The 26,661-nt window shown below is 52.2% G+C and overlaps 1 protein-coding gene across 1 annotated transcript in view; it reads right to left on the reverse strand.

Moving 5' to 3' along the window:
• Nucleotides 1-22,095, reverse strand: part of Disp3 (dispatched RND transporter family member 3) — a 56,364-nt gene extending 34,269 nt beyond the window's left edge. The window contains 3 exon segments of the mRNA XM_028893617.2: nt 2,634-2,853; nt 3,825-4,800; nt 21,710-22,095. Coding sequence (XP_028749450.1) covers nt 2,634-2,853; nt 3,825-4,797 — 1,193 coding nt within the window. The 5' untranslated portion in view covers nt 4,798-4,800; nt 21,710-22,095.
• Between the last annotated feature and the right edge of the window lie 4,566 nt (nt 22,096-26,661).

Consider the following 26,661-nt stretch of genomic DNA (forward strand, 5'->3'; position numbering starts at 1 on the left):
CACACATGTACACATACAAAATAAATGAACAAGCGTAATAAAAATTCTAATAAACTAATGGAGCAACAAGGAAGATTTGCAGCTGACTTCTCTCCAGAAAATGATGGAAGCCGTGAGACAATGGAATGACATCTTTAAAATAGTGAATAAACATAGCTGCCAGTTTGGAACACCACACAAGTAAATAGATTAGAAAAATGAAAATAAAATAAAGATATTCTCCAGTCAAACAAAACAGAGGTCACTACCAGCAAACCTGCACTCAGAGAAAACGAAAAAGAGTTCTTCAGACACAAGGAAAGTGGTCCCAGAGGAAGCAGGAAACCACAGAAAGTAATGAGGAGCAACAGGAAAGGTAAACATGAAGATAAACAGAAATGAACAGGTTCTGCACGACAGAATGGGCTGTGGTGTTTAAAATGTATATACAATTAAAACGCACACAACAAAGCCACAGAGGATGAAGAATGGTAAATGCCACAGGCTGTTCTCAGTTGCTGGTCATCAACGAAGCCATAAAAGTGACAATTCCTGTAATTCTGTGTTAAGTCAAGGTGTGTTTTCCTCTTGAGTCGCCAATAATACAACAATAAAAAGGATTTTGTGAATCTGAAAGAAGGCATTACAATCAAGTCCTCAGGGCCTGGCTGTCACTTCCTGCTAGGAAGTGCCAGGGCAAGGCCTTGAACTTAGCAGGTGAACATTTCAGCAGAGGTAATTTCTGCTATCTGAAGCGCCCTCCACAGTCAGCTCCTCTCAGCTGCCTTCCTTGAGGTACCTCATCCATCCATATCCATCTATCATCCATCCATCCATCCATCTGCCACCCACCCATCCATCCATCCACCTATCATCCATCCATCCATCCATCTATCATCCATCAACCTATCCATCAACCATCTATCCATCCACCTATCATCCATCCATCCATCAACCATCCATCCATGATCCACCCACTCATTCATTCTGTAGACTAATCTTTACCAAGTGCTTCCAGGGACCTTGTTGGGGCTAGGCTTACAGAAGTGAGCCAGAAACAAGCCCATCTCCAAACCAGATCTTTCTTAAACATGTATGTGTGGGTGGTGGTGGTATATGCGCATACTATGGCGTGTGCATGGAATTCAGAAGAAAATTTGTGGGAGTCAGCTCTCTCTTTCTACCATACTGGTTCCAGGACCTGACTCAGGTCATCAGGCTTGGCTGCAGGCTCCAGTGAGCCATCTTGCTGATTTCTTAAACTGTGTGTGTGTGTGTGTGTGTGTGTGTGTGTGTGTGTGTGTGTGTGTGTGTGTCTGCCTGCATGTGCACATGTGTATGCTCTGGTGCATGTGTGCTCACAGAACAGAGGTCAGAGATCAACATTGAGTGTCTTCCTGTTATTTTCCACCTTTTAAAAAGATATCTTTTTTTTAATCTATGTGCATGTGTGTGTTTGTGTTTATGAGCATGATTGCAAATAACCACAAGAGGCCAGAAAAGGGCAGTGAGTCTCCTGTAGCTGCAGTTACTGTAGTTGTGAGCCGCTGACGTGGGTTCTGGAAAGGGACGTCCTCTGGGAGAGCAGCAAGTACTCTCCACCACCGAGCCCTGCCCCATCTTGTTTTTGAGACAGACTCTCAACCTAGAGTTCACCAATTTGTCTAGGCTGGCCAGTGAGCTCTCGGCCTCTCCAGCACTGGGATCACAGATGCACATCATTACACCTGGCTTTCCTAACATGGGTTTGGGGGATTGAACTCAGGTCCTTGTACTTACATGGCAAGCACCAAGTGAGCCCTCTCCCCAGCTCCCACTTCCGTAAGCTGTACACTGCACACGAATCCCCCGGAAACGCCACAGGTCTGAGAGATGGCTTGCGAGCCTGCAGTTCTGACCGTCCTACTGCTGCGATTATAGCGGGGTTTTATGTGGCTTCTAGGGATCTGAACTCAGACCTTCACGCCTGCACCGCAAAGCACTTTACTAACGGAGCCAATCTCCCCAGGCCTAGCTCCTTTCCTCTTCTTTTAAAAAATTATTTTATATGTATGAGTCTTGCCTGTGTGTATGTGCATGCACCCTGCACATGCCATATGCCTGCAGAAGCCGGAAGAGGATGTAGGACCCCCTGAAATTGTAATTACAGATGGCTGCGAGCTACCACAGAGGTGCTGAGAGCCGAACCCTGGTCTTCTGCAAGAGCAGCGGGTGCTCTTATCTACCAAACCACCTCTCCAGCCCCGCTCTCCTCTCCTCCTAATGACCACAGTAACAGGAACCACTCCCTCATCTTACAAACACGGAAACTCAGGCCCAGAGAAATGAAGTGATTTTGCCCACTGACTCCTTGGATATTAGAGGCAGAAAGGAACTGCTTTTCGGGCTAGTCATACCCAAGCCCTCCAGAACAAGAGTTCTGGAATTGTCTTCCTCCCTCAAATCTGCCATGTCTACTAACCATTAGCACCAGTCAAGAAAAGAGGTCATTCAGAGGGACCAGACGAGGTACCTAACTCTACTTGGATTTGGGGATAAAGACTTCCCGGGGTTAAGGCTGTGAGGAAAGAGATTTGGAGCATAGGAGGTACCCTGTTACCTACTACACACAGGTGCAGAGGCAGGCACACAAGGTGTGGAGCTGGACTCCCTACCTAGTAGACTGCTTGGCTAGCATGGCCACGTAGGTGACCACAAAGCTCTGAAACTTGGCCCTCTGTTCCTCCCAGCGATCGTCCACTGAGTAGTAGTTGGGGAGCGGTGCTCCAAACAGGATCTCGCTGCGCAGGAGGGAGCTCTTCAGATTATCCACTGAGAGGCCTTCGTCGACATACCAGTAAAACTCAGGGTGAGTCATGGCCAGCTCGAGGGAGCCTGCAGGGACAGGGGGATCCAAAGAGCTCAGTGCACTGCTCCCACCAGCGCCCCACCCCCCACCACAACATCTGGGACAGATGCACGACTTGGAGAATCTACAGCTTCCCAAGTACGAGCCTCCTTTGCCTGAGCAGGCAGTTCCCATGAGGTTTGTGCTTTGATTCCAGTTTGAACCCCACCTAATTCCAAGGCTCAGTCTGTAATCCTGTAACTCCATCTGCGAAAGCCCTACCCTACCTGTGCCCTCCCCCTCCAAAGCTCTGCTGTCTAGCACTGTCCCATCCCTCCTCAAGCCCCATCCCAAGACACCTTAAATCTCACGTTCCTTTTTGTCCTGGTTAGTTTTTTAGCTTGTTTTTGGTCAACTAGACACAAGCTAATGTTATCTGGGAAGAGGAACCTTAACTGAGAAAACACCTCTATCAGATTGATTGTAGGCAAACCTGTGGGAACATTTTCTTGATTGTTAATGGACAGAAGAGAACCCAGCCACCGGGGTGGGTGCTAATCTTGGGTAGGTGGTCCTAGGGTGTTTAAGAAAGAAAACTGAGTAAGCAAGCCAGTAAGCAGTGGCCTTCCATGACCTTTACTTCAGTTCCTGCCTCTAGGTTCCTGCCTCGAGTTCCTGCCCTGACTTCCTTCGATGATGTACTGTGATGTGGAAATACAAGATGACATAAACCCTTTGCTCTTTAGGTTGCTTTTGGTCACGGTGTTTTAATCACAGCAATGGAAACCCAACTAAGATACACTTCCTTCCATGCCCTCTTTAAAGAACCCCACTCCCAAGTCTCTCTCCATGCTTTCTCTCTCTCTGAACTCAACCTAACTCCCAAAGTCCCACAATCCCAGTGGGCATCCTATTCTGTCGCTTTCTCTCCCTCTTCATATCCAGTCCCAGCTGCACATCCCATTGGCACCTCGCCCTGTGGCCACGCCCAAGCTCAGCATAGTCCCTTGCTGCTCACCCCGGATATCCGCCAGGTCCTGGCCCATGCCATCATAGTAGATCTTGCCGCCCCTCTCGGTGGGAAAGAAGTAAGTCATGAGCGAGCTGGGCGGGGAGCAGTAGGAATAGGAGCCGAGAGGCAGGTCCTTGAGCACCTCATGCGGCTTCCAGCAGAACTCCCGGAAGCCCGGGTGGTCCATGATCTTTCTCTCGATCTCGTGGATCGTGACCAAGCGCTCGCTTGTGAAAATGTTGCGCTCCGCGTCTCCCCGCGCCAGGAAGATGAGCTCGATGCGCCAGTGCGCGTGCGTCTGGGTGTTGGCGCTCACATAGGTGCGCGAGTAATCCCAACGGGAGGCGCCCCGACGGGCTCGGCTCTGATTGGCTACCTGGTCCGTCGGGGGCGGGGCCTGGCGTCGAGGTCGCTCACTCGGAATGGCTGCTGATGTCTGAGTGGCAGGGGTGACCCTCGGAGCTGAGCGAGGGGTCCGGGATGCCTGTCGCGAATGATTCCCCAGGTGCAGCTGCTGCAGCTGCTCTGAGATGAGGCGCTGCAGCGTTTCGGAGGTGAAGTCCGCCAAGTCCCGCCTGTTGCGCCCCCAAGATCCAAACTGGGACTTGAGGGCCAAGGCCAGAGCGTCAAAGCGCTGTGACGCCTCATGGTTGCGGATTTCGAAGGCATTGTAAGAGATGTCGATGTCCAAGGGCGGGTAGTAGAGAAACATGAAGGCGGACAGCACCATGGGGATGCTGCAGCCGAGGAACAGCACCAGACCTGCGCAGCATGGGTTGGTGAAGGCCCAGCCCAGGGTGCTCCAGAACCCTGAGGCTGGGGGGCGGGAGGGCAGCGTCCAGCGTCGCCAGTAGCCCTGTGCTCCGGAGGGCAGCCCTGGCCCAGAGACACCTCTGCAGGCCTCGCCCAAGGTCTCCTCTTCCTGCTGTTCCTCTTCTAGCCACACATCCTGCAGCAGGGGGTCATCCTCCGAGTCCATAGCCTAGGGAAAAAGGATGGGTCAACAGCCTTGAGAGGGGAGGCTTCACCCAGCCTGGGTACCACAAGCAGACGCCAGTTCCACCGCAGGATTGAAGCATGCGCTCACTAGGCTCTACGGCACCAAAGCACATGTGCACCCAACCAGGAAAAACACATTATTCTTTCCCATCACACCCAGCAAGATGATCTTGGCTTTCAAGACCGAAAAAAAAATGGGGGTGGGGGGTGGGGGGCGGAGAACAGGGGCTGGAGATATGGTATGGGCTGCTCTTGCAGAGGACCCAGGTTCAGTTCCCAGCACTCTGATGGCATCTCCAGTTGCAGCGGATCTGAATCTAAGGGGCACCTGGCACGCATTGTATGCACGTGCATACGTACAGACAAAATGGCCATGTGCACAAAAATACAAAAAAAAAAAAAAAAAAAAAAGGGAGGGGGGATCTGTAAGCCAATTGCAACAGAAAAGACTTTTTTTTTTCCCTTTTTCTGGTGTGTAAAGGCCAGCCAAGACTTCTGGCTACATGTGATGTTTCAATTTTTGCTGCGTTCTCTGTCCAACTTCAGAACTCAAGGCCAATGTAAGACGTGGCTCCATAGCAACTACTTGTGTATAATGAGCAACTGTAAGGCACCTTCGGAGTTTGTCAGGGTAGAAGGAGAGAAAAATGATCTCTGGAATCAGATAGGCCCTGGTTTGGGTCCTGGCAACTGGAACATTGGTAAGACTTGGAGCCACCCTGAACTTCCAAGTTACCACCTATAAAATGAAGGGAGCCGTTCCTGTCTCAAAGGAGTGTGGGGTCAGAGGTGGAAGTACTTTGCAGTCTGTGTAATATGGTAAATATCGTCTGTCAGGCAATCACATTCCTTTGTTCCCCTTTGGAGATTGTAACATTCTCAGTCATTGCCCGGGGGACTGTGCCAAGACTAGGGTCTGCCACAGAGCCCTCAGTACATCCCACCCCTCCCTGAACACTGCAGCTGCAGCCACTGTCTGTCAGGCTTAGGCCACTTAATATGCAGCTCCAGCAAACGGCAGCCCTCTGAGCAAGGGCAGGGGCTAGGCATCTCTCAGAGATGTGAGGATTCCCACGGGGTGGCCCAGAGGCCACCTTCAGTGTCGCTGGGATGGAGGGAGACTCCTGATCCAGATAGACATCAGGTAGAGGGAAGGGGCAGCGGGGCTGAGGATGCCCCCTTTCCCACTGGCATTCTCTGGAGCATTCCGCTTCAATTAGCTGGCCAACCCAGGAGGAAGGGAATGCTGTCAGTCCAGAGCTAGGGAGGAGGAGGGAGGAGGAGGAGGGAGGAGAGGAGGGAGGAGGGAGAAGAGGGAGGAGTGAGGAGGAGTAAGGAGGAGAGAGGAGGAGGGAGGAGTGAGGAGGAGTAAGGAGGAGGGGGTGGAGGGAGGAGGAAGGAGGAGGAGTAAGGAGGAGGGAGGAAGGAGTAAGGAGGAGGGAGGGGAGGAGGAGGAGGAGAAGGAGGAGGAGGAGTAAGGAGAGGAGGGGAAGGAGTAAGGAGGAGGGAGGGAAGGAGTAAGGAGGAGGAGGAGTAAGGAGGAGGGAGGAGTAAGGAGGAGGGAGGGGAAGGAGGAGGAGAGGGGGAAGGAGTAGGAGGAGAGAGGAGGGAGGAGTAAGGAGGAGGAGGAGTAAGGAGGAGGAGGAGAGGAGGAGGAGGAGGAGGGGAGGAGTGAGGAGGAGGAGGAGTGAGGAGGAGGGAGGAGTGAGGAGGAGGGAGGAGTGAGGAGGAGGGAGGAGGAGAGGAGGGAGGAGGAGGAGGAGGGGAGGAGTGAGAGGAGGAGGAGGAGGAGGAGAGGATGGAGGAGGAGGAGAGGAGAGAAGGAGGAGAGGAGGAGAGGAGGAGGAGGAGGAGTGAGGAGGAGGGAGGAGTGAGGAGGAGGGAGGAGGAGGAGGAGGAGAGGAGGAGGAGGAGGGAGGAGGAGGGAGGAGGGAGGAGGAGGGAGGAGGAGGGAGGAGAGGAGGAGGGAGGAGGGAGGAGTGAGGAGGAGGAGGAGAGGAGAGAGGGGGGGAGGAGGAGGAGGAGGAGGGAGGAGGAGGAGGAGGAGGAGGAGGAGAGAGGAGAGGAGGAGGAGGGAGGAGGAGGAGGAGGAGGAGGAGGGAGGAGGAGGGAGAGGGAGGAGGAGGAGGAGGAGTGAGGAGAAGAGGAGGGAGGAGGAGGAGGAGGGAGAAGGAGGAGGAGGAGGAGTAAGGAGGAGGGAGGAGGAGGAGGGAGGAGGAGGAGGAGTAAGGAGGAGGGAGGAGTGGAGGAGGAGGAGAGGAGGAGGAGGAGGGAGGAGAGGAGGGAGGAGGGAGGGAGGAAAGGAGGAGGGAGGAGGAGGGAGGAGAGGAGGAGGAGGAGGAGGAGGGAGGAGGGAGGAGGGAGGGAGGAGGGAGGAGGAGAGGAGGAGGGGGAGGAGGGGGGAGGGGAGGAGGGGGGGGGGAGTAGAGGAGGAGGTGAGGAGTGAGGGGAGGAGTAAGGAGGAGGGAGGAGGAGAGGAAGTGAGGAGGAGGAGGAGGGAGGGAGTAAGGAGGAGGGAGGAGTAAGGAGGAGTGAGGAGGAGGAAGGAGGAGGGAGGAGTGAGGGAGGAGGGAGGAGTAAGGAGGAGGGAGGAGTGAGGAGTAAGGAGGAGGGAGGAGGGAGGAGGGGGACTAAAGCAATAGACACACGAGGAGAGTGAGGTAAGAGAGTGGAATAATGGGAGGTGGGTTGGAGGAGAGGCGGATGCAATGGAGAGACTAACTGAGGGGACCCTCTGTGTCCAAGACTTGAAAGAAGAAAAAGCAAGAGAGTGACCCCTTAACGGGGAGCAAAGAGAAACGATGTACCCAGTTCTCTTCCTCCTTCCTTCCCCCTCCCCCTTACTGCCTTTGTAGTACATTCATTCTCTCCCCTCCCCCCACCCTGTGTAGGTGTGCATATGGCATTCAGAGGACAGCCTGGTGGAAGTCAGGCCTCCCCTTCCCACACGTGTGTCACAGAGATTGAACTCAGCTCTCAGGCTTGCCTTTACCTCCTAAACCGTCTTGCCAACACACTTCCTGTGTGTATTTATGTCAGCATGTGTGAGTTCATGTGCATCATGTGTGTGCAAATGCCCACAGAGGTCAAATGGCATTGGAGTCTCTGGAACTCAAGTGACAGGCAGTTGTGAGCTCCTGATGTGGGTGCTGGGAACTGAACCCAGACCCTCTCAAGAGCAGTAAGTGCTCTTAACCACTGAGCCATCTCTCTAGTTCCACCCGTGTGGTTTTTGACACTGGGTCTCATGTAACTTAGGCTTGCCTCAAACTCTATATAGCTGTGGATGACCTTGAACTCCTGATCTTCCTGCTTCTACCTCCAAAGTGCTGGAATGCCAGTCATGAACTACCATGCCTGCCTGGCTGATGCAACCAGTTTCAAGGCTAATCTTGCTGGAACTCAAAGTCATATCCAAAGCAAAATCCCACTTTTATAATCAGGGGGTGTGGTGGGGAAGGAATCTCATATGTATTTTAAATATAACCCATTGAGAATGACTCTCACTGTTTGAGAAGATTATGGATGATTTTTATTTTCTCTTTTATGCTTGTCTGTTTCCAAATTTTCTGCAATGATCAAGTATAGCCTTACTTTTAGAATCAGAAATAAATGCATTTAAAAATAGCGTGTGTGTGTGTGTGTGTGTGTGTGTGTGTGTGTGTGTACTCGTGTGCGTATTTAACCAGCTGTCTTTACCTCTTCGAAGAGTCGTGATAATGTGCACGGGGTGGGGTGGAGGGAGAGTGCTGGCCTCCGAGAAGCAAATCAAGGAGAGTGGGCACAGGATGCAGTAGGGAAGAGCGACACTGGCTTGGGGAAAGGAGTATGGACACTCCCAGTCCCCTGAGACAGAAAGAGCAGTCTTGAAAGGAAGGGGAAGTAAATCACAGCACATAAAACCCTAGCAAAGGGAACCGTGGATGTGGCTCAGTTATAGAGAGCTTGCCTAGCACTCTCGAATCCCTTGCTTCCATACCCAGCATCCATAAGCCACATACGGTGGCATATACACCTCTAATCCCAGCACTCAGGAGATGCAGGCTGGAAGATCGGGAGTTTAAAGGTCATCCTCAGCTCCACTGCAAATTTGAGACCAGCTTTGGCTGTATAAAAATCATGTCTCAAAAAACAACAAAATATATCACATACAATACTTCCATTGCACACACGGGAAAACTGAGACCCGGTGAGCAGAGTTGCGACACCCAAGGTCATTTTAGCAGTGGTGAGGCTGGGGTTCTTGCTTGGAAGTTTTCTATTTTGCCACCAGATTCCAGGGTCATTTTTTTGGCAGTCCCAGGGGACAGGCAGGTCTGGAGATGATAGGCATATCCAAAATAGAGAAGCTGTGTTTAAAGTCTACAAGGCAAGGACCTGTGGTGGGAAGTGGTCTGGGCCCCCACTTATCCTCACACAGCGCCCAGGCAGGAGGTCCAAGCCAAAGCTCTCTGTTTACAACTTCTCTTCTTCTAGCCAGGGATGACAGACCCCTTCCTCCTTCATTCCCTCATCTCAGCCAGACTATTAAAATGTAATCAAAAACTCACATTAGACATGCAGATTCTACTTAAAATACATATATGTATATATCTAATTTAACGGCAATTAGGAGGTAATCAGCTTTTTCTCCCTGACTGGGTGTGTTTTGCTTCCTTGGTTCAGCCCTGGTCCATGAGCCCTTAGAATTCCTCACTTTAGGCTTGAGAGATTTGGGCAGAAGTTCAAACTGAGATATTTTGAGTTAAGTAGTTCCACTCTGCTGCTGCGTCAGAGTGAGGACACTGTGTCTCCTGCTGTGGGTCTGCCTTTCACGAGTCCAGCTCGTGGGAAAGAGAAGGAAGCAAAGAGGTCACAGACACTCCTAGGCATCACTGTCCTCAGTCTTGGTCCAGCCTTTGAGATGCTCCCACCACATGCCTATTGCCCAGCATCCCCAGCCCTTTCCAGTGAGCTGAACTCTCCATTCCAAACTAAGAGACTGGTGACAGCTTAAACACTCGAAGGGGCAAAATCACACACATGGGGTGAAGGCAAAGCCCAGACAGCTTAGCTGGAATCTCTGACAGTCGTTAAGATAATTATAGCATCATAATTAGTTCTGCATCCACCATGCCACCAGGATTTTTCATCCATCTTCCATTGGCCCAGCACCAGCCTTGCAGCAGAGGCATGTAAGCAGCCCCATTTTACAGAAGAAAAAAAATTCACAGAGAGCATTGATATCTCTTTATGTCCAGTGGCTCTGTTTCACTGGGGACTCTAGTACAAGGGGGGCAAGGAGCAGAGAGAAAGTGGGGTTGATGCAGGGAGCCCTACCATAGCAACTAGATATTAGGGCAGTTCCAGAATTTTCTCCCAAGAAACCCAGGTCCTAGGCTGGAGATGTAGCTCAGCAGGAGGGTGTTTGCCTAGCCTGTGTAAGGCTCTGCTTCAAACCCAGTAACAGGAAAAAAAAAATCCAGATCCTAGCTGGGAAATCCCCCAGACCTCTAGATGAAGGCAGAGGGTACTTCTCAGAGCCCTTCATCCTTCCTCCAGCGAGACCCACTTAGATCTCTGCTCATCCCCGGAGGCAAGCCGGCAGTGCCCAGTAGATGTAGACGCCTAGATTTCCCGAGAGGATGTGCTCCCAGGAAGCTCCAGTTGGCTCAGAGCGCTCTGGACTTACTGATTAGGAGCTTAGGTGGGGTGGAAGAGGAAAGGGGTGGGGCTGTGGTAAGCCTGCCCCAGCCCCCCATTTCTCAGAGAAGGGCAGGCGGCTGAGATGGAGCAGATGAAGGACGGCTGTCCTCCCAGGCTGGCAGCTGGTGAGGAAACTGGGCGCTGACTCGTAAACCCAACAGCTCAATATATATCAGGCAAACAAGCTTTGCTCTGGGCAGTATATCAGCCAGGGTGCTGTCCCACAATCCCCAGAGAAACCTCACAATCATGACCTAGAAGCTGCTCTTTGTTCTGCCATTCTGTGGATTCCCTCTGGTGGGCTCAGTGGGACCAGACTGGTCCCCCTGGCAACAAGAGGTTATCAGACACTTGAAAGAACCATAGCTTGATTCCAGGGGCGAAGCATAAGATGAGCAGCATAGACTGTGTAGTTAGATAGACCTGGGTTCAAATCCTGGCACTGCCACTAGCTGGGTGTTTGGGGCAGGAATGTTCCTCCCTCAATAAAATGGCGAGAGGCTTACCATCAGCTGGGCCCTACTATGTGGCCAGCACATACTATGTGCTTTTTAAAAATTACATTTGTTCATTTATTGTGTGTGTGCATACAGAGGTATGTGAGGAGGTCAGAGCACACCTTGTCGGAGTTAGTGCCTTCTTCTCATCATGGGGGTCCTAGGGCTCGAACTCAGGCTGTCAGGCGTGGAGGCAAGAGTCTTCAGTTGCTGAACCATCTCACCGGCCCTGCTCTTCTAATTTATGCTGTTTCTCATCGGCCCTCAGCTCACAAGGCAGCCAGCTGACTGCAGGGTAGAGTTGGATTGGGTTCCTGCAGGCTGGAGGCAGAGGCCATCCTTTTAGCCACCCTGTTTGGCTGCGAAGGGATTCTACCCACTGATCTCTCCTCCTCACTCTTTTCCTCCTCTCCTCTCCTACCTGTGCAGCTCAGGCCTCTTCCCAGACCCATCAATCAGCCCAGACTCTGGAGCCCTTACAGCAGCCTCGGCGTCACAGAGAATAAGACAATGAAAGCTTATTGTAACCAGCAGCATGAATAGAAAACGGAAATTAGAACACTCTCCCAGGTATTCCTGGCGGGAGGGTCAGAAGGTTCCAGAAACCCCACTCTGTCACCCCTTCCCATCACATCCTGGCCACTGCCTGGAATGCCATGTGGGGCTCTGGAGAGTGGGACCCCTGGGGCACAGCAGGCTCTGCAGTTCCCCAGCCCCTAGAAGATTGGTTAATAAAAAAGAGAAAGAGCCCACAATGGAGGGTGAGTAACCAGGGCTATAAAAGCCAAATTGGATTCCTTCCTGGCTGATGAGCTCAGGGCTCCTCTCTCTCGAAGACCCGATTAGCAAATATGTAAAACCACTCTTGCTTCCCTGGTTCCAGGCAGCTCCTCCTGGAGCTTACTCAGGGGCCAGGGAGATGAAGGAAGCAGTGATGGGCACCTGAGGCAGCAGACTGGGCCAGGGGCTGGAGGAGGGTCCTTGCGTGCCACAGAGCTGCTGTGTGACCTGGAACGAGTCACCTACCGTCTCTGGGCCTGCAGTTCCCAGACAGTGAGCGGGAAGAGTTGCTTTAATTTAAGCAGGGGAAACAGTGGAAAGGGAACTGAGTGCTGGGGGAGGTCTGTCCCTTCCCTGATCACAAGCTACTGTGTAATGAGGCAGGGGGAGTTCCACTCAGGGTCAATGCAATATCATCACACTATGAAGCACAGGCAGCCAAATAGCCAGTAGCTATGTGCTGGGTGCCATGGGCTTCCCTGAGACACAACACAGCAGGTGGCCACTTTACAGTGCGAGCTCTGGGAAAGGCCTCAGATACACCCAGACCCCCACCCATGAGCCCAAGCATGTGGCAACACTCTTCAGGGCCAAAGACCTCTCAGAGAGAAGAGGCTGGAGGGGATAGAGAAGCTGTAAGATAAGCAGGAACCTGAAGGAGGGTGCTCCAGCCTTGGGGGAGCATTGTGACTGGTTCTGGGTGGGAAGGAAATGAGATCTCTAGGGCAGAGCCCCTCTCCTTGAGAACTTGGGGCTCCTGACTCTCAGGCTTATAAAGCACAAAGGAGACCAGTACCAGATGAGAGTCAGGGGAATGGTAGAGGCCACCCGGGCCCCATGGACCCAAGCCAGAGCCATTTTCTACACATCCTTGATCTTCTCAACCTAGGGGACTCGGACACTGCGGCTCTGCAGCAGCTTCCGGCTTGTAGACCATTTTGTATCGTGTTTTCTACCCCGAGGAATGATTTCCAATTTGCAAAGCAGAAAACTGCATCTTTTAAAGGTCTACAGGGGCTCATTTGAGCCTGAACTTCTCACTGTTAGGTTTTACTTGAGTTTGACATATTTGAAAATGCTGGGCTCTAAAATCAGCCCTCCTGACCCTCACTGGTGTGCGCATTCACATGCATACACTGTAGTCTGGCTGGTGTGCACACTCAGCGTCTACCCCTGAGTCATTCTAGAGACAGTTTAGATCCAAGCCCGGGCTGGGACAGCAGGACAGCGGGGCCCCAGGAGAGGGGTGAATGAAAATTTCAGCCTTGGAGATGGACACCCTGTTTTGCATTGAGGGTGTTCAGATGAATTCTCCTTTCCGTGCCCAAGTCAGTGGCTTTCCCCCATGACTGCTGATTGACAGTTCCGGCATCCACGGAGGAAGTGTGGTCAGTGTTGGAGGAGAGCCTAGTATTCCTCCTTTCTTGAGATTGGCTTAGAGCCCACAGCGGGCTAGGAGTCTGGCACTGCTCTGGTCCCCAGCCCACCCCATGACGAGACCACAGTCTATTGAGACAGGCAGGAGTGGTCAGAGCTGAGCATCTAGGACCGAGGTTCTGGGCGGAGAATGGAACCCCGAGAGCCTACCCTCAACTCTGCAATTTTCATCATAAAAGTACTGGGGAGATTCAGGACCCCAGGGCTAAGATCAGGAGAGACCCACTAAGGCCACCTGGTCCCTCCTCCAGCACCCATCCCTCCTGTTCACACGGAGATATCACCAAGCATTACCAAGTCCCATCCCTGTCTCTTGTTTACGCTTCTGTCAAATGGGAAGGCTGAATCCAATGAGCTTCAAAGAACCCAGTTCTGTCTTCCAGAGTCTCCAAAGGGCCAGGACGTAGAAGGTAACAGCAGAGACGGAGCTAGCTGGGAAGGGGGCTATTGATTCCCTGAGATCTCGGGGTCATGCCATCTCTTAGTGTTGTGCCCTCCTAGATAGATTCATAGGGGCCAGGGGAATCCCATAACTGGGGGTCCTTCAGAATGGGGTGGAGCAGGAGATAGAGTGAGAGAATGAGACTCATAGGATCAGATCATCTCTCCCTGTCCTGAGCCAATGGTATTGCAGGCCTCACATCACCACAGGGCAAGGAGAGCTATGAGGTGGGAGTCTAGGCATGTTTTGATGGAGGACAGCAGAGGGAGAAGCAATCCATTTGGTCTTCTGGGCAGGTGAGGGTGGCAGGCAAACCAAACTGATTCTTATTCAAATGCTGCCCCTGGCTAAATTGGCAGTGGTAGGAAAACAGCTGCTCCTCCCCCCACAGTGGCGGGCCCTGCCACGATCCTAGACTCGGACTTAGCTTCATCTACTGTACATCCCTCCAGGAGAGGAATTTGTTAGGGTCTCTAATCCAGAGCCAAATATCCCTCCCCAGGCTACCCAGACTCAGAAACCTCCTCTAGTAACAGGGCAACTCTTCCTGGAGCAGGGAAAGTTCTTTAAAGATGAGGAGAGGGACATAGGCCCTTCCATTTGTACCTGGGGCCTGGCTCTGCCAAATCAAAGTCCTATTTACCAAAGCCCATCATTTCCATCCATCCATCATCCATGCATCCATCCATGCATCCATCTGTCCATCCATCTATCCATGCAGCCACCTCTCCAGCATCCATGAATGTGTGCATTCCTCCATCATCTATCTACCCAGCCATGCTTGCATCTACCTACCCATTCATCCATGCATGCATCTATGTAGACATACATCCATCCATCCATCCATCCATCCATCCATCCATCCATCCACCTAACTATCCATGCATTCACCCATCCATGCATGCATAAATTCATCCACTTATTCATCCATCCATCCATCTATTTACTCACCCATCAATGTATGCATCCACCCACCCACTCATCTACCCATGCATTCATCCATCCATGCATGCATCAACCCACCCACCTACTTATCCATACAGGCATGAAACCATCCATGTACCCATTCATCCATGCATCCATACCACCTTATTGGTACTTTCTATATAAAAGGACTGCTATTTTGTTAAATCATCCTAGTCTTGACTTTGTGATGCCTTGAAATTCTTCTTCCCAAAGGTTACATGAACCTTCTCACCCTAGATCCATTCTCAAGCTCACAGATGCCCAAAAATATCTCTCGACTCTGACATGTCCCTGCTTACTGCAGATTCCAGCTCTATTAGTTCAGATGGTCTGCCCCAATCCTCTGTCAGACCTGCTAGTGCAATCGGGCTGCCTTGCAGGTAGCATGCACCAGCTACTACTGCAGTGCTTGCCCCCAGCCAGACCAGAAGGGTTGCATCTGGTGGCTGATGCTTTTCCAAAGCCTGATTTTTTTTTCTGGCTTAATTTCTTTCAGGTCTGGATTGCTGGCAAGAACCAAAACCAATATTCTATTTTTGTGAAACTGCACAATGAAGTTTTCAAACCAGGAAAAGCTTTTCAACCAGGAATCCTCAGATGCTACTATATCTAGAGGGACCTAGGACCCAACTATATCTATGAGGGATGGAAAGGGGGAACCATCTAGATAAAAGCCAGAGAATGTCCTGTCAGTTGGCCACATCTGGACATCTGGAAAGTGATCTTTTTGGCTGCTTGGCAATCAGGACTGAAAATGGCCAGTCCACATCCAGAGCCAGACATACAAACTACCCGGATCACTGAGGACCCAGTGATGTTAGCAAAGGCCAAGCTGTGGACTTCGTCCTCACATAGTGGTCTGTCATCAGCTTGCCTGGGTTCGAATCCTGGCTCTGTTGTTTCCCTCTTCACCTCTCTGTGCTTCCCATTTCTTACCCTTATGATGGACATAGTAAATCCACCTATTTCCAGGTGAGCATGAGGACAAAATCTACAGAATGTAGCCTGAGTAGCAAACATTCAAAGCATGCTGCCTAGGACTGGAGAGATGGCTCAACAGTTAGGAGCACTTGTTCTTGCCAAGGACCAGCACCCACATGGTGGCTCACAACTGTCCATAACTCCAGTTCCAGGGTATCCGATGACCTCTTCTGACCTCTGTGGGCACTAGGCACACATGTGGTTCACATATATACATGCAAACAAAATACTCATGCATAGCTGGGCGGTGGTGGCGCAATCCTTTAATCCCACCACTCAGGAGGCAGAGACAGGAAGATCTCTGTGAGTTTGAGGCCAGCCTGGTCTACAGAGTGAGTTCCAGGAATGTCAGGGCTACACAGAGAAACCCTGTCTCAGAAAAACAAAAACAAAAACAAACAAAACATCACTCATACACATAAATAAAAATTTAAAATCTCAAAGTATGCTGCCTGTTTTTGGATACAACCTTTCCACTGGAGTAACCACTCTGCAACTTGACCCCAGCAAGGCTCATAAGAAACCCCTCATGATAGTACCAAGGTCAGGGACTTGGAAAGTGGTGAGAACATTACTTCCCAGGACCCCAGCATCCCAATTTAGCATCATCTTATCTTTCTGTCCTTGAACTCCATGTAAGCTACCTTCCTAAGTCAGGAAAGTCACCACCTCTCCTTCAGGACAGGACTGGCTGCCCATCACCAATCATGTTTCCTTTCTTACTGACCAGGTGACATACTTGTGCTGGATGTCAGGACCAGATATCAGCTGGGAAGAACGGCCCTGTGGTGCCTCCCACCACAGCCACCAAGGCAGAAAGCTAAGTAGCATGCCTGGTTATTATAGCATCCACCCAAACTTTCTCCCTGACCTGGATCAGGTCCTTAGTCCCAGAAAATACCTGGTCCCTTTTCTGTTTCTGGTGGGAACACAAGAGAGCCTTCTTTCCTCACCCATTACCCTTGCTCCCAAGGCAGCAGGAGTCAGGGTGGGGTAGGGGACTCCATGGTACTACACGGATAGAGTTAGATCTTTCCATTTCTGGATTCCCAGTGCCTGACATACCATGGGGCTGTGCAGGCAGATGCTTAGCATTGTGGGGGATTAAAAAGACCTTTTCCAGGAGGCTTAAGGCTCTGCTACTGTCTCCTAGGACAGCTCTCTCTGTAGGGACCCGGATGGCACAGGCTGGAATCAAAACCCGTACAGATCTTTCCATTGTCTCTACCTCCTAGTTCCCAATACATTGAGACCTGAGCCTGTCACCAATGCAACTCCAAACTTCCTCGGTCCCCAGGTTGGCTCCCTCAGAGAAGAGCATTAAAAGGAGGAAGTGGGATGTCAGAACCCAGAGCATATGGGACCAACATGCCCATGACTCCCCCTCTAGTGGCTACTTGACCTGGAGTTTAAGGTAAAATGTTCCCACTCCTGCACTCCAGTGATATCCTCCAGCAGCTGGTTCCAGATGCTGCCCTGGGTTTCTTCCTTCCAGGGACTGGCAGCAACACAGGAGCCACCAGTGCCAGCAATCGTGACAAGGCTGGAGAGGTGTCATATAAATAGCCCGGGGCTGCTCGGCATCTCCACCTTCCTCCTGGCTCTGGTCCCAAATCTTCCCTTTCCTCATCCTCACAGTGAACCTGCTAGCAGGGGCTCTGCTGGACCCCATCTGCTCCTTAACTAGCTATGTGACCTTGGGCAAGTGACTCAACCTCTCTAGCCTCACTTTCTTCCTTCTGTTGTGAAATGGAACAAGAATGGCTGTCTTTAAGGTGGTTGTGGAGGATTAGAATATAAAGGACATTGAGCACCATGCCTGACAGGCTATGTGTCTTAGTTACTGGTCACGGTAGACCTGGGGTAGGACAGAGGTTCAGACTGATGTCAATGGGGACACAGAGATGGCTTGAACAGCAACCACAGGAGCGTCATCTCTGCCCTGGAAGGGACACTGTTGGGTTCACTGCCGCATCAGTTCAGTCCCCTTGGGCCAGCTGGACAGCCCCAGAAGAAGCCTCTGTGGATGAGGAGACTCCGGTTCTGGCACCAGAATGCTGCGTGATGCTGGAGGATTCACTTGCCTTATCTGGTCACTTCCCTGTCTACAAAGCCTCGTGGGTAGTGATCTCTTCTGAATTAAGTTGTCTTTCATAGCCCAAGTTTTACATTGGTGCTCCACCTCTCGGGAAGCTGCTTGGGCTCCCAAGGTTGAAGACAGCCTAAAATGCAGACCTGAAGCATTCAGACCCTACCTCAGCCTAGTCATGGGTCAGAAACCTGGGTCCCCAGTCCAGGGTATGGGCTCAGGTCACTGGGAGACATGTTTGTGACAATGCTAACTTAACCCCCCCAGGCAGAGAAATTTATATTCTTTGAAAACAATCACATTTCTGGGTCTGTTTTTTTGTTTTTTTGTTTTTTGAGCAGGGTCTCATTACATCATCCACTAGCCTTGAATTTACTAGTCTCCCCAATATTGAGATTGCATCATGCACTACTATGCTAAGCATAAGTGGTTTTCTTGACAAAACATATTAAATAAACAAGAAACAAGTAACTACAACAATGCAGAATCCTGGGCAAAATGGAGAGTTGTTTCATGCAAATAAAAATTCAGTCCTGCCTGGTGTGGTGGTGCACACCTTTAATCTCAGCACTCAGGAGACAGAGACAGGAGGAGCTCTGTGAGTTCGAGGCCAGCCTGCTCTACAGAGGGCATTCCAGGACAGCCAGGGATACACAGAGAAAATCTGCCATGAGAAACAAAACAAGAAAACAAAAATTCAGTCCCAACTTGGACTCTTCAGGTTGTGTGGCTTCAGACTAGTCTCTTTACTTCTTGGAGTCCTGTTTTTCCCGTGGATTCCTTAAGGATAGCAACCCCCATGCCATGAGAAGATCTCAAAGCTTAAATATGATTGCATGTGTATGTATTTAGTGCCTGGCACAGGGCAGGCATCCAACCACTGGCAGCTGCTGTTATGGGAACTGCCATTGCCAGCCTCTCCTTGTAAGCAGGGGACCTGAGGCCATTGGCCTTGCATGTCCCTTCCTGAAGAACAGGTGACTAGCCCACAGGAACATATTAGCTGCCATTCACCTTCTGACACCTTCCAGTCAGGGCAGCCAGGAGTGTGGCCCTGTGGTCTCTTAATGTGGGGAGCAAGCTCTGCTTCTGCTGGCTTCCCTGGACTGGTACCAGCAGCATCTCTGCCTCTGGCCTTTGTTGAGCAGCTGGAGCGCATGCTGCACTGTCTGCCCGTGAAATTCAACTCATGGAAAACATGCATATTTGTGACTGGGTGCGTGTTTCTATTTCGGGCTGACACTGCTCTCTTTATTTATTTTCCCCGGGATATTGGTGCTTTGGAATCTAGCTTTGGAGGGTGTTTTGACAGACTTTGAAGCCTCTCCTGCTCCATGGGCAGAAACAGACTTCAGTGGGGGGGGGTAAGTGAGAGAGAGGGTTTCCAATGACAAGCCCCTCCCTCGGCTAGGACAAGGGACAGTGACTCTCACTGCCCACACCTGAGCGTGCAGGAAAGGGAACAGAGAGGGGTACAGGTGAGGAAATAATTTCAAAGAGGGGAGAAGGGGACCAGAGAACTAATCACTGAGCTTCCAATTAAGATTCTGTTACTGTCAGTTATCAATGCTAAGACTATTACTATTAGCTTTCATGACATCGCCACGGCCATCATTTTGGGGCGCCTATATTTACAACCAATGGTAGATGGGTGGTTCCCTAAGGGCGTCCACCCTGTCTCTCGGCACCACACTTTGCAGTCAAAAGGCTGTGAGAAACAGCGTAGACAAACGGTGCTGAGGCCTGCCTCCCCTCCCTGCACAGACCTGACTGCCCATGAGCAGGCTGCTTGGTTGAGTCCTAGAGGCTTGAGGCTGGCAGTCAAGATAATAGTGACTAGTGAGGTATCTTGGCCAGTCCCTTCTGTGAGGTCAGGTGTCTGGAGACAAGGATCTTCAACCCAGCCACCCATCTGTCTTTGACTAGCCAGGTATGCTGGGTAGTCAGGGAAGTCCTTGCTACCAGAAAAAAAAAAAAAAAAGTCTTGGACCTTCATGGCTTGATGCAGTGGATACACAGACAACCATACCAGCCTGCCTCCATGGAGACTAGACCCGAGCAGTGAGACCTTAAGAAAATTACTTGGCATCTCTGGTCCTATTAAGAAAATCAATCGGGTATTCCTCACTCAGGAGCAGGGTGACTTTAGCAGCAGTGAGGAGTTCTGAGGAAGTGGGGAGGCACTGTAACCACTGAGAGCTACAACCATGATTTTCAATCCCACCCAAGTCAAGTCACTTTCTCCAGGGCCAGTGTTCTTCATAATCAAGTCCAAAAAGGGATCCTGTGGGCCGCGCTGCCCTTTCACGGTGGAAAGCCTGAAGCTGAGGCTATGGAGGGAGACTGTCCAGGGGAGCACTGGGTACCTGTGACAGCGTGGGTATCAGAGTGCAGACTGGGTCAGACTCAAGTGAAGGAAAGTCAGAAAAGGAATGGAGGTGGCCTGGAGGGATGATGGACAGGAAAGACCAAAGGGTGTGCATTTGAAAGATAACCCTGGGAAGGAGCAGAGGAGCAAACAAAGACACGAGCAACGGCTGCAGACCCTGGAGGGAGAAGATATGCCAGGAAGAGGCTTGAGTGGGCACGGGGGTGGAGAGTACGAGATGGACACTGAGCTTCAGACCAAGACAGTGAGGCGCCTGCCTGCCTGGCTGGGCTCCTGCCCGGAGCTTCCTTAGAGCTTAACAGCTGCTTCGCTCCTTCTGGCAGATACTCTGATTCCGGGGCGGTCTGCAGTGGAAGGAGAGAGGGGCCGTGTGAGCTTGTGTGTTTGTGTGTATGCACACCAGTGTCTGTGCCCCACAGCCTGAGACCACAACCTGTGTGTCGTTAGGCATCAGCGGGAGTCCTGTGCAGTGGTCTCCAGAGTCTGGGCTCTAGCTAGAGCATGGAGTGGGATGTATCCTGGTCCACAAACTGGGGCTTGTGGAAAGATGATGCTTGTCCACGTGGGTGTGAATCCTAGGTCTGTACGTGCGTTGTGTGTGCCTATTAGGCACGAAGGGAGTATATTTATCAGAATGGAGTGTGAATTTGCTCATGGAGTGTTCGCGAGTGATCTATGCATAGCGTGTGCGCGTGCTTCCTTAGTGCGTGGTTCGTGTGGAGTGTGGGGCTGTAGGCTGCTGTGCGCTGTCCGCGGTACTGACCGAGGGTGCGGACAGACCAGGACCGACACCCAGACTTAGGAAGCGTAGCGGTTAGCTGGCACCCTCTGTGGAGCAAAGGTCCAGCAGAGGAAACCTCCAAGGGGACGTCTCCCCCGGGGAGTTGGGAAAAGTTCTCCCAGCGGCAGAGTTGGCTCTCGGGACTCGCTGCCACTAGCGCTGGGAATCTTCCCCTGACTCTGGGCTACACGGCTGCTCAGATGCCCACCCCATCGCAGTCCTCACTGGCGTTCTGGGCCGAGCCAGGGACCCTCTAGCGCTAGGCTTCCATTGCCTGCCGGAGCTCCAAAGGTTTACTCACGCAGTGGCACCTGCAAGCGGGTTAACCGCGGCCCAGGACTCGAAGAACGTCCCGCTGAGCGCGTGAGTGCTCTCAAGTAGGAGGTGGCTGTAGCCATCGATCACCTTTTCCTGTCCCCTCCCTCCTCTGAAGCCCGGCGGACAGAGGGTTGGGGATGGCTTCAGGCTGACGCTCAACTTTTATGGACCCAGACAGACACCCACTGGGACAAGCAGGGGTACGGAGGTCGGGATCCAGGTTGGACGTTAAACTCGCTCCGGCAGACCTAAGCTGCAGCGGCTCCCCAGCGCCTTGATGTGAGGCTGGGATCCGGCCTCGGAAGCGCGGGGACAAGCTCTGAGATCTGAACTCCGTCCTCATCGGCCGGCTTTCCTGGGACGCCGAGGCCCTCACCCGGGGTGGCCTGAGAGCGGAAGAACTTTCCGCACTCTCATCCCCTCCGGCCCCCCGCGCAGGCCCGGGCGCGTGTGGCGCGTTAGTCCCTTCCCTTCCCCGGAGCAGCGCATCCCCAGCCCCGATGGCGCCCAGCGGCCGTCCCACTCACCTCGCTGGCCGAGCTAAGCTAGGCTGAAACACCGGTGCCGCAGGGAATAGGGGGCTTCGGCCACCCCGCTGCGAAGATTTGCCCCTTGTGGGGAGTCTCAGGGGGGAAGGTCCTCGGAGCTGCAGGAGCCCAGCGTCCCCCCCAGCTTCGCTCCCGGGCGTGCAGACCGAGGGCAGGTCAGTAACAACTGCGTCCCCAGCGCGCACCGAGAGCACTCGCGGCCGCCGCCGCCTTTTATCTGCCGCCCGCCTTTGTTTGGGTCCCGGTTCCTACCACGGGGTGCGGGGGTGTCCCGGGCAGGCTCTGGAGTCGCGCCGCGCCACAGCCACTGGCGCCTCCAGCTTCAGCGCCTGCGGGCTCTGCGTCACCGTCCGGCGAGGGCTTGCGCTCCGCCGCGCGCTGCTGTCCCCCGATCCCGCCGCCAGGCGCCGCCCTGGCTGCCGCTCCCCCTGCGGGAACCGCGCGGTGGTACAGCCAGGCTCCCGGCGTTGGCGAGCAGGGGCTGCGCATAGCGCAGCGACCCCTGGGGGTCAGTCCCAGGCTCTGCAAACGGCCCTGGCCATGCCCCCTACCGGCCCCCGAGGTTTCTGGGCGCCCAGGTCTCTCCCAGGCGTGCGCTCCTGCTGGCGGCCCTCAGCCACATCTGCCCATCTTTGGCACCTCACCAGCCCGCTGGACACTCGAGGGCATCCCCGTATGCCCTCCGGAGACAGTTGCCAAGCCCAGGCGCCTGGCATCATCCCTTCCTCCCTCCTCTATTCACCTCTCTGGCAGCAGAGTCCAGAGCCCTGCCAGCCTCTGGGACCAGGCACTCGTCCAGCAGCAGCACAAGGTCTGCCTGACATCCCCTGTCTAATAGGTGCCCAAGGAGGAAGGAGCCCAGAAATCAAGACTACCCCCCTCCTTTATTTCTCTCTTTCAGTGCTCCAAAGACATTGGCCTTGATGTCAACCAAGGAGAGGCAAGGGGACCCTCAAGAGGACCTGGTTCCAGCTTCTCGATGCAGGAGGGATGCCACTGCCCGCTGAGAGACCACTCAGGTGATTATGATGCAAAATCAGAATGTGAACTTCTGGAGAACCAGGAAGATAGAGAAATAAGTCAGCTGAAACCTTTGCCTTCTTAGTCTCCATTTTATATAAGAGAATGCAGGAACATCATGAAATAAAGATATTGAAAGTCCCACACCTGGCTGTACGCCGTGTAACCCATGCTCCATCCGTAATTTTGAAAGAGGAAAGCTAGGGTCCTGGGCGATGACTTAACAGGTGCTTGCTGCCAAACCTGACAACCTGAGTTTGCTCCCCAGGGCAAACCCAATCCTGTGAGCTCTCCTCTGACCTCCACTCCCTCGCTGTGGTGCGCATGCACATCCCCTTCAATCACACTAGAACTAATAAGTAAATAGTAACAAATAAATTTCAATAAAAAGAGACAACTTGGGAGTTCTCTGAAACCCTCTGACTTTGGGGTCCTACGGTAAAGTACTCACCTGCAGCACCTGTTCAGCTTTCCTGGACACAGTCCCCTGGGGACAGCACTCACAGGCTGGTTGCCAGGTAGATGGATGGGCACTTATGATCCTGGGTGCCCCAGAGCTCATCTGCGCAAAAGCAGATGACCAGAGCCAATGTTTCTGCCCTGGCATTTGCCTCCCCCCACCAAAGGATTTTTAGGGGACCCACTGGACAGCCACCAAATCTGTCAGAAGATCTGCAGTGAATTCATGCCATCCTGAAGACATTAGGGTTAGGGATTGCTCTTGGCAGGAAGGATGCCATAAAAAGACAGACAGACACAGAGAGACAGAGACAGAGAAAACTAAGGCCTAAAATGGAGTATGTGTGTCTATTGCTGCCACAAGGGCAGAGGCCAAATGTGATACTCGAGGCAGAACAGCCCAGCAGTGCCTTGCAAACACCCAGCCCCACCTAACATATCCCAGGGGGAGGCAGAGAAAGAGGAGCCACAGGAGGAGGTGGGAGGAAGGAGAACCCGGGAAATACTTATTTCTAAGGAAGTAATGGGAGACACATAGTGTGTTCTCAAGCCCAGCTGAGAGCAGAGGTTTGCTTTTCTGGATGAATGACTTAATTCTTTTCAGTTTGCTTTTAAGACTGCTTCTAAGAGCCTCCTTAAAGTTCTCCAAAGCCCCTGTGCCGTTCCCTGCAATCTGATAGAATCACAGGGCACCATTTTTGCCCCCAGGGTGCTGTGCCTCTCACGAGCCCACGCTTGTGGATTTGACCCTCATTCTCCCAGGAACTAGATTTGATAAGGGCCCTGATGACCTTTTTCCCAACTTTCATTAGAGTCCTTTCTCTCCTCTCTGGAGCTCCGGGTAAGTAATCTCCAGAGGGCCAGGGCTTGTTCTGCCTTTGGTAAGGGATCCTCTTCAAAGGGAATGTACAGAGGAAGGGGACTTGACCATGGCCTGCCTCTCTCTCTCTCTCTCTCTCTCTCTCTCTCTCTCTCTCTCTCTCTCTCTCTGTGTGTGTGTGTGTGTGCGTGTGTGTGTGTGTGTGTGTGTGTGTGCGCGCGCGTGCGCGCACGCGCGCATTGCAGGGGTTATACTCAGAAATCCTGAAAGGATATGACTTTCCCAGGCCATCAGCTGGGGTTTAAAAATGCAAATGGAACCAGGCCTTTGAAATATGTCCGTTGTAAAGGGGCGCCTGTGGTGGCAGTGGAACAGGCAAGTAAGGAAAGCTGTGAGCATCCTGCTCCAGGGCTGTTAGCTCTCCCTCTCTCTCTGGCTACCCCCAAGACTGGATCACCCCACCTCAGGCACCTCCCTGAACCCCACCTCTTACCTCCAGGAGCTCCCCAGAGATGACTCCAGTGGCCCCATGATGTGCCCAGCTGAGAGGCGGCAAAGAATGCAGTTCCCCATCTTCCCATAGTCTCCGAATTCCAGTGCCTTCTGCCGGAAGTGTTTCCTGGGTCTGATTTAAATGCTGCTTGGCGCCCAGGAGCTGCTCCCTTATACTCTCTGTCTTCCTGACTAATTGAAAGGGCTTCTTGTGAAAGGGATAGGAGTCATAAAGAGCCACTCTGTCCTCAGTTCCCATTGCTCTAATGCCCTTTCTGTCTGGTCTCCAGCTAGGAAAAGCGGGGCCTCCAAGCTCAGCCTTGCAGCCCAGCGCTCTCGGGAGAGCTGTTCTCCTGTTCCACTCCCCACGAGCTGCTGTGTGACCTTGGGAAAGTCACTTCACCTTGCTGAGGTCCCCCTCCCCGTTCCATTTATAAAATGGAGACAGTGAAAGTACCTGTCTCATGGCAATGGCTATCAAGGTTGGCCAGATAAGAACATGCCTATGGAAAAGCAGCGTTTGACACATTCGCACGGCATGGATTAAGATTTGGGTGGATGTCAGTGTCGTCTTCATACTCCTGGTACCCACTAACCGAGAGCCAGGACACTAGTTCCTCCTGTCTCTTTGCTCCACCGGTGAGGAAGACCGTACACAAATCAGGTCATTTCACCAGATGGCTGAGCAGCTGAGGTTAAGCATATGGGGAGGGTTGGAAGTGTTTATCTTTAAAAATATGGCACACTAAGACATTGTCCCAGCATAGTGGAAGGGAATAAATACTTTTTGAAATAGTTCCCTCTTTAATCTGCTAACACTCTGACTTTGGGGAAAGCTGGGGCTGTGTGTGTCTGTGTGTGTGTGTGTCTGTGTGTGTGTGTTAGTAACTGTGTAACTTGGGTGAGTCAGCTCACTTCACTGACTCAGTTTACTCATCTGAAAAATGGGGTTAAGAAGGACCTCCACGGCTCCTACACTTGCAGTGAGTTTTATGGCAGATGCAGACTCGTTTCTAGGCAACTGTTCAATAGTCACTTACATAGTTTAATTCAGTGTAGTCAGAAAGATAAATGATAGAATGGTTGGTTGTGTTTCAGCAACTGTCAGGGTGCTTAGGAAAGGGCTTGGTAAACATGCCCAGGTTCGCTTTGAGTAAATTATCCTCTTGAGGTCACACAACAAGTTAGTGGGTGAACTTGGGTTGGAGTCCTGGCCTTCTAGGCTCCCGGCCTGCACTTCCTCTGAAACACTTTCTTTCCTCTGCCCAGCCCCCTCTTCCCTAAAGCTCCATTTGGGAGTTTGGACTTACAGAACTCCCATAAGGAGAGAATAGATGAGCTGATCATTTAGGAGAAGAAAGCGCTTTGGGGGAGGCAAAGGAGCCAGTTCTAGGCTGGGTTGCTCTGAACAGGGCTGGGGGGGTTGGCAGATGGGTAGCACTCTTCTTCCTCCCCCAGCATTCTGCAAGCAGCCAGGCCTGGCGTTCCTTTCCCAGCCTCACTTGCCTCCTCCAAGGAAGCAGGCAGCCTGCGCCAGAGTGAATACAATCCAAGTTATTAATTGCCTGCAACAATTAGCCCCAGTGCCTGGGCCTGCAGACACCCAGGCTCTGAAAGAGGGAGCCAATTACAGCTTCATCAATATTCACGCTGCTGCATAATCTTTTCCTGACAAGAAGGCCCCAGCCCCCACCCATGTTTCTAGGGGCCTTTGCGCTAACCCCCAACATCTTCAGAAGACCCAATATTGCTGAAGCCTTTGAGAGTGAATGTCGCTCAGGGCCAGACCCAGAGGGACATTTCATGTAGTGGAGTCTCATAGCACTGGGAGAAAAGGCAAGGACCATGCTCAAGACTAAATGAGTGACTTTAGCCAGGATGGCCACATCTTGGGGGAAGCATTAGAGTCTCTAGGTTGTAGGTATAAGTAAATCCCTTGCTGCTCTTGTTGCTAGAATGGCTTGGAAAGGGGAGGTAAGAGACACCCCCTAAAAGTTCTAGGGCTTTTCGTCATGTGTGTTTATGTATGTGTGCATGGGTTTGTGCACTTGTGCAGGCCATTCTTGCTCTCTGTCTTATTTTCTGAGCTATGCTCTCTCACTGAGCCTGGAGCTCACAGATTCGGCTACATTGCCTGGCC

The sequence above is a fragment of the Peromyscus leucopus genome, chromosome 2, assembly GCF_004664715.2.
Source record: "Peromyscus leucopus breed LL Stock chromosome 2, UCI_PerLeu_2.1, whole genome shotgun sequence".
NCBI classification, from domain to species: Eukaryota; Metazoa; Chordata; class Mammalia; order Rodentia; family Cricetidae; genus Peromyscus; species Peromyscus leucopus.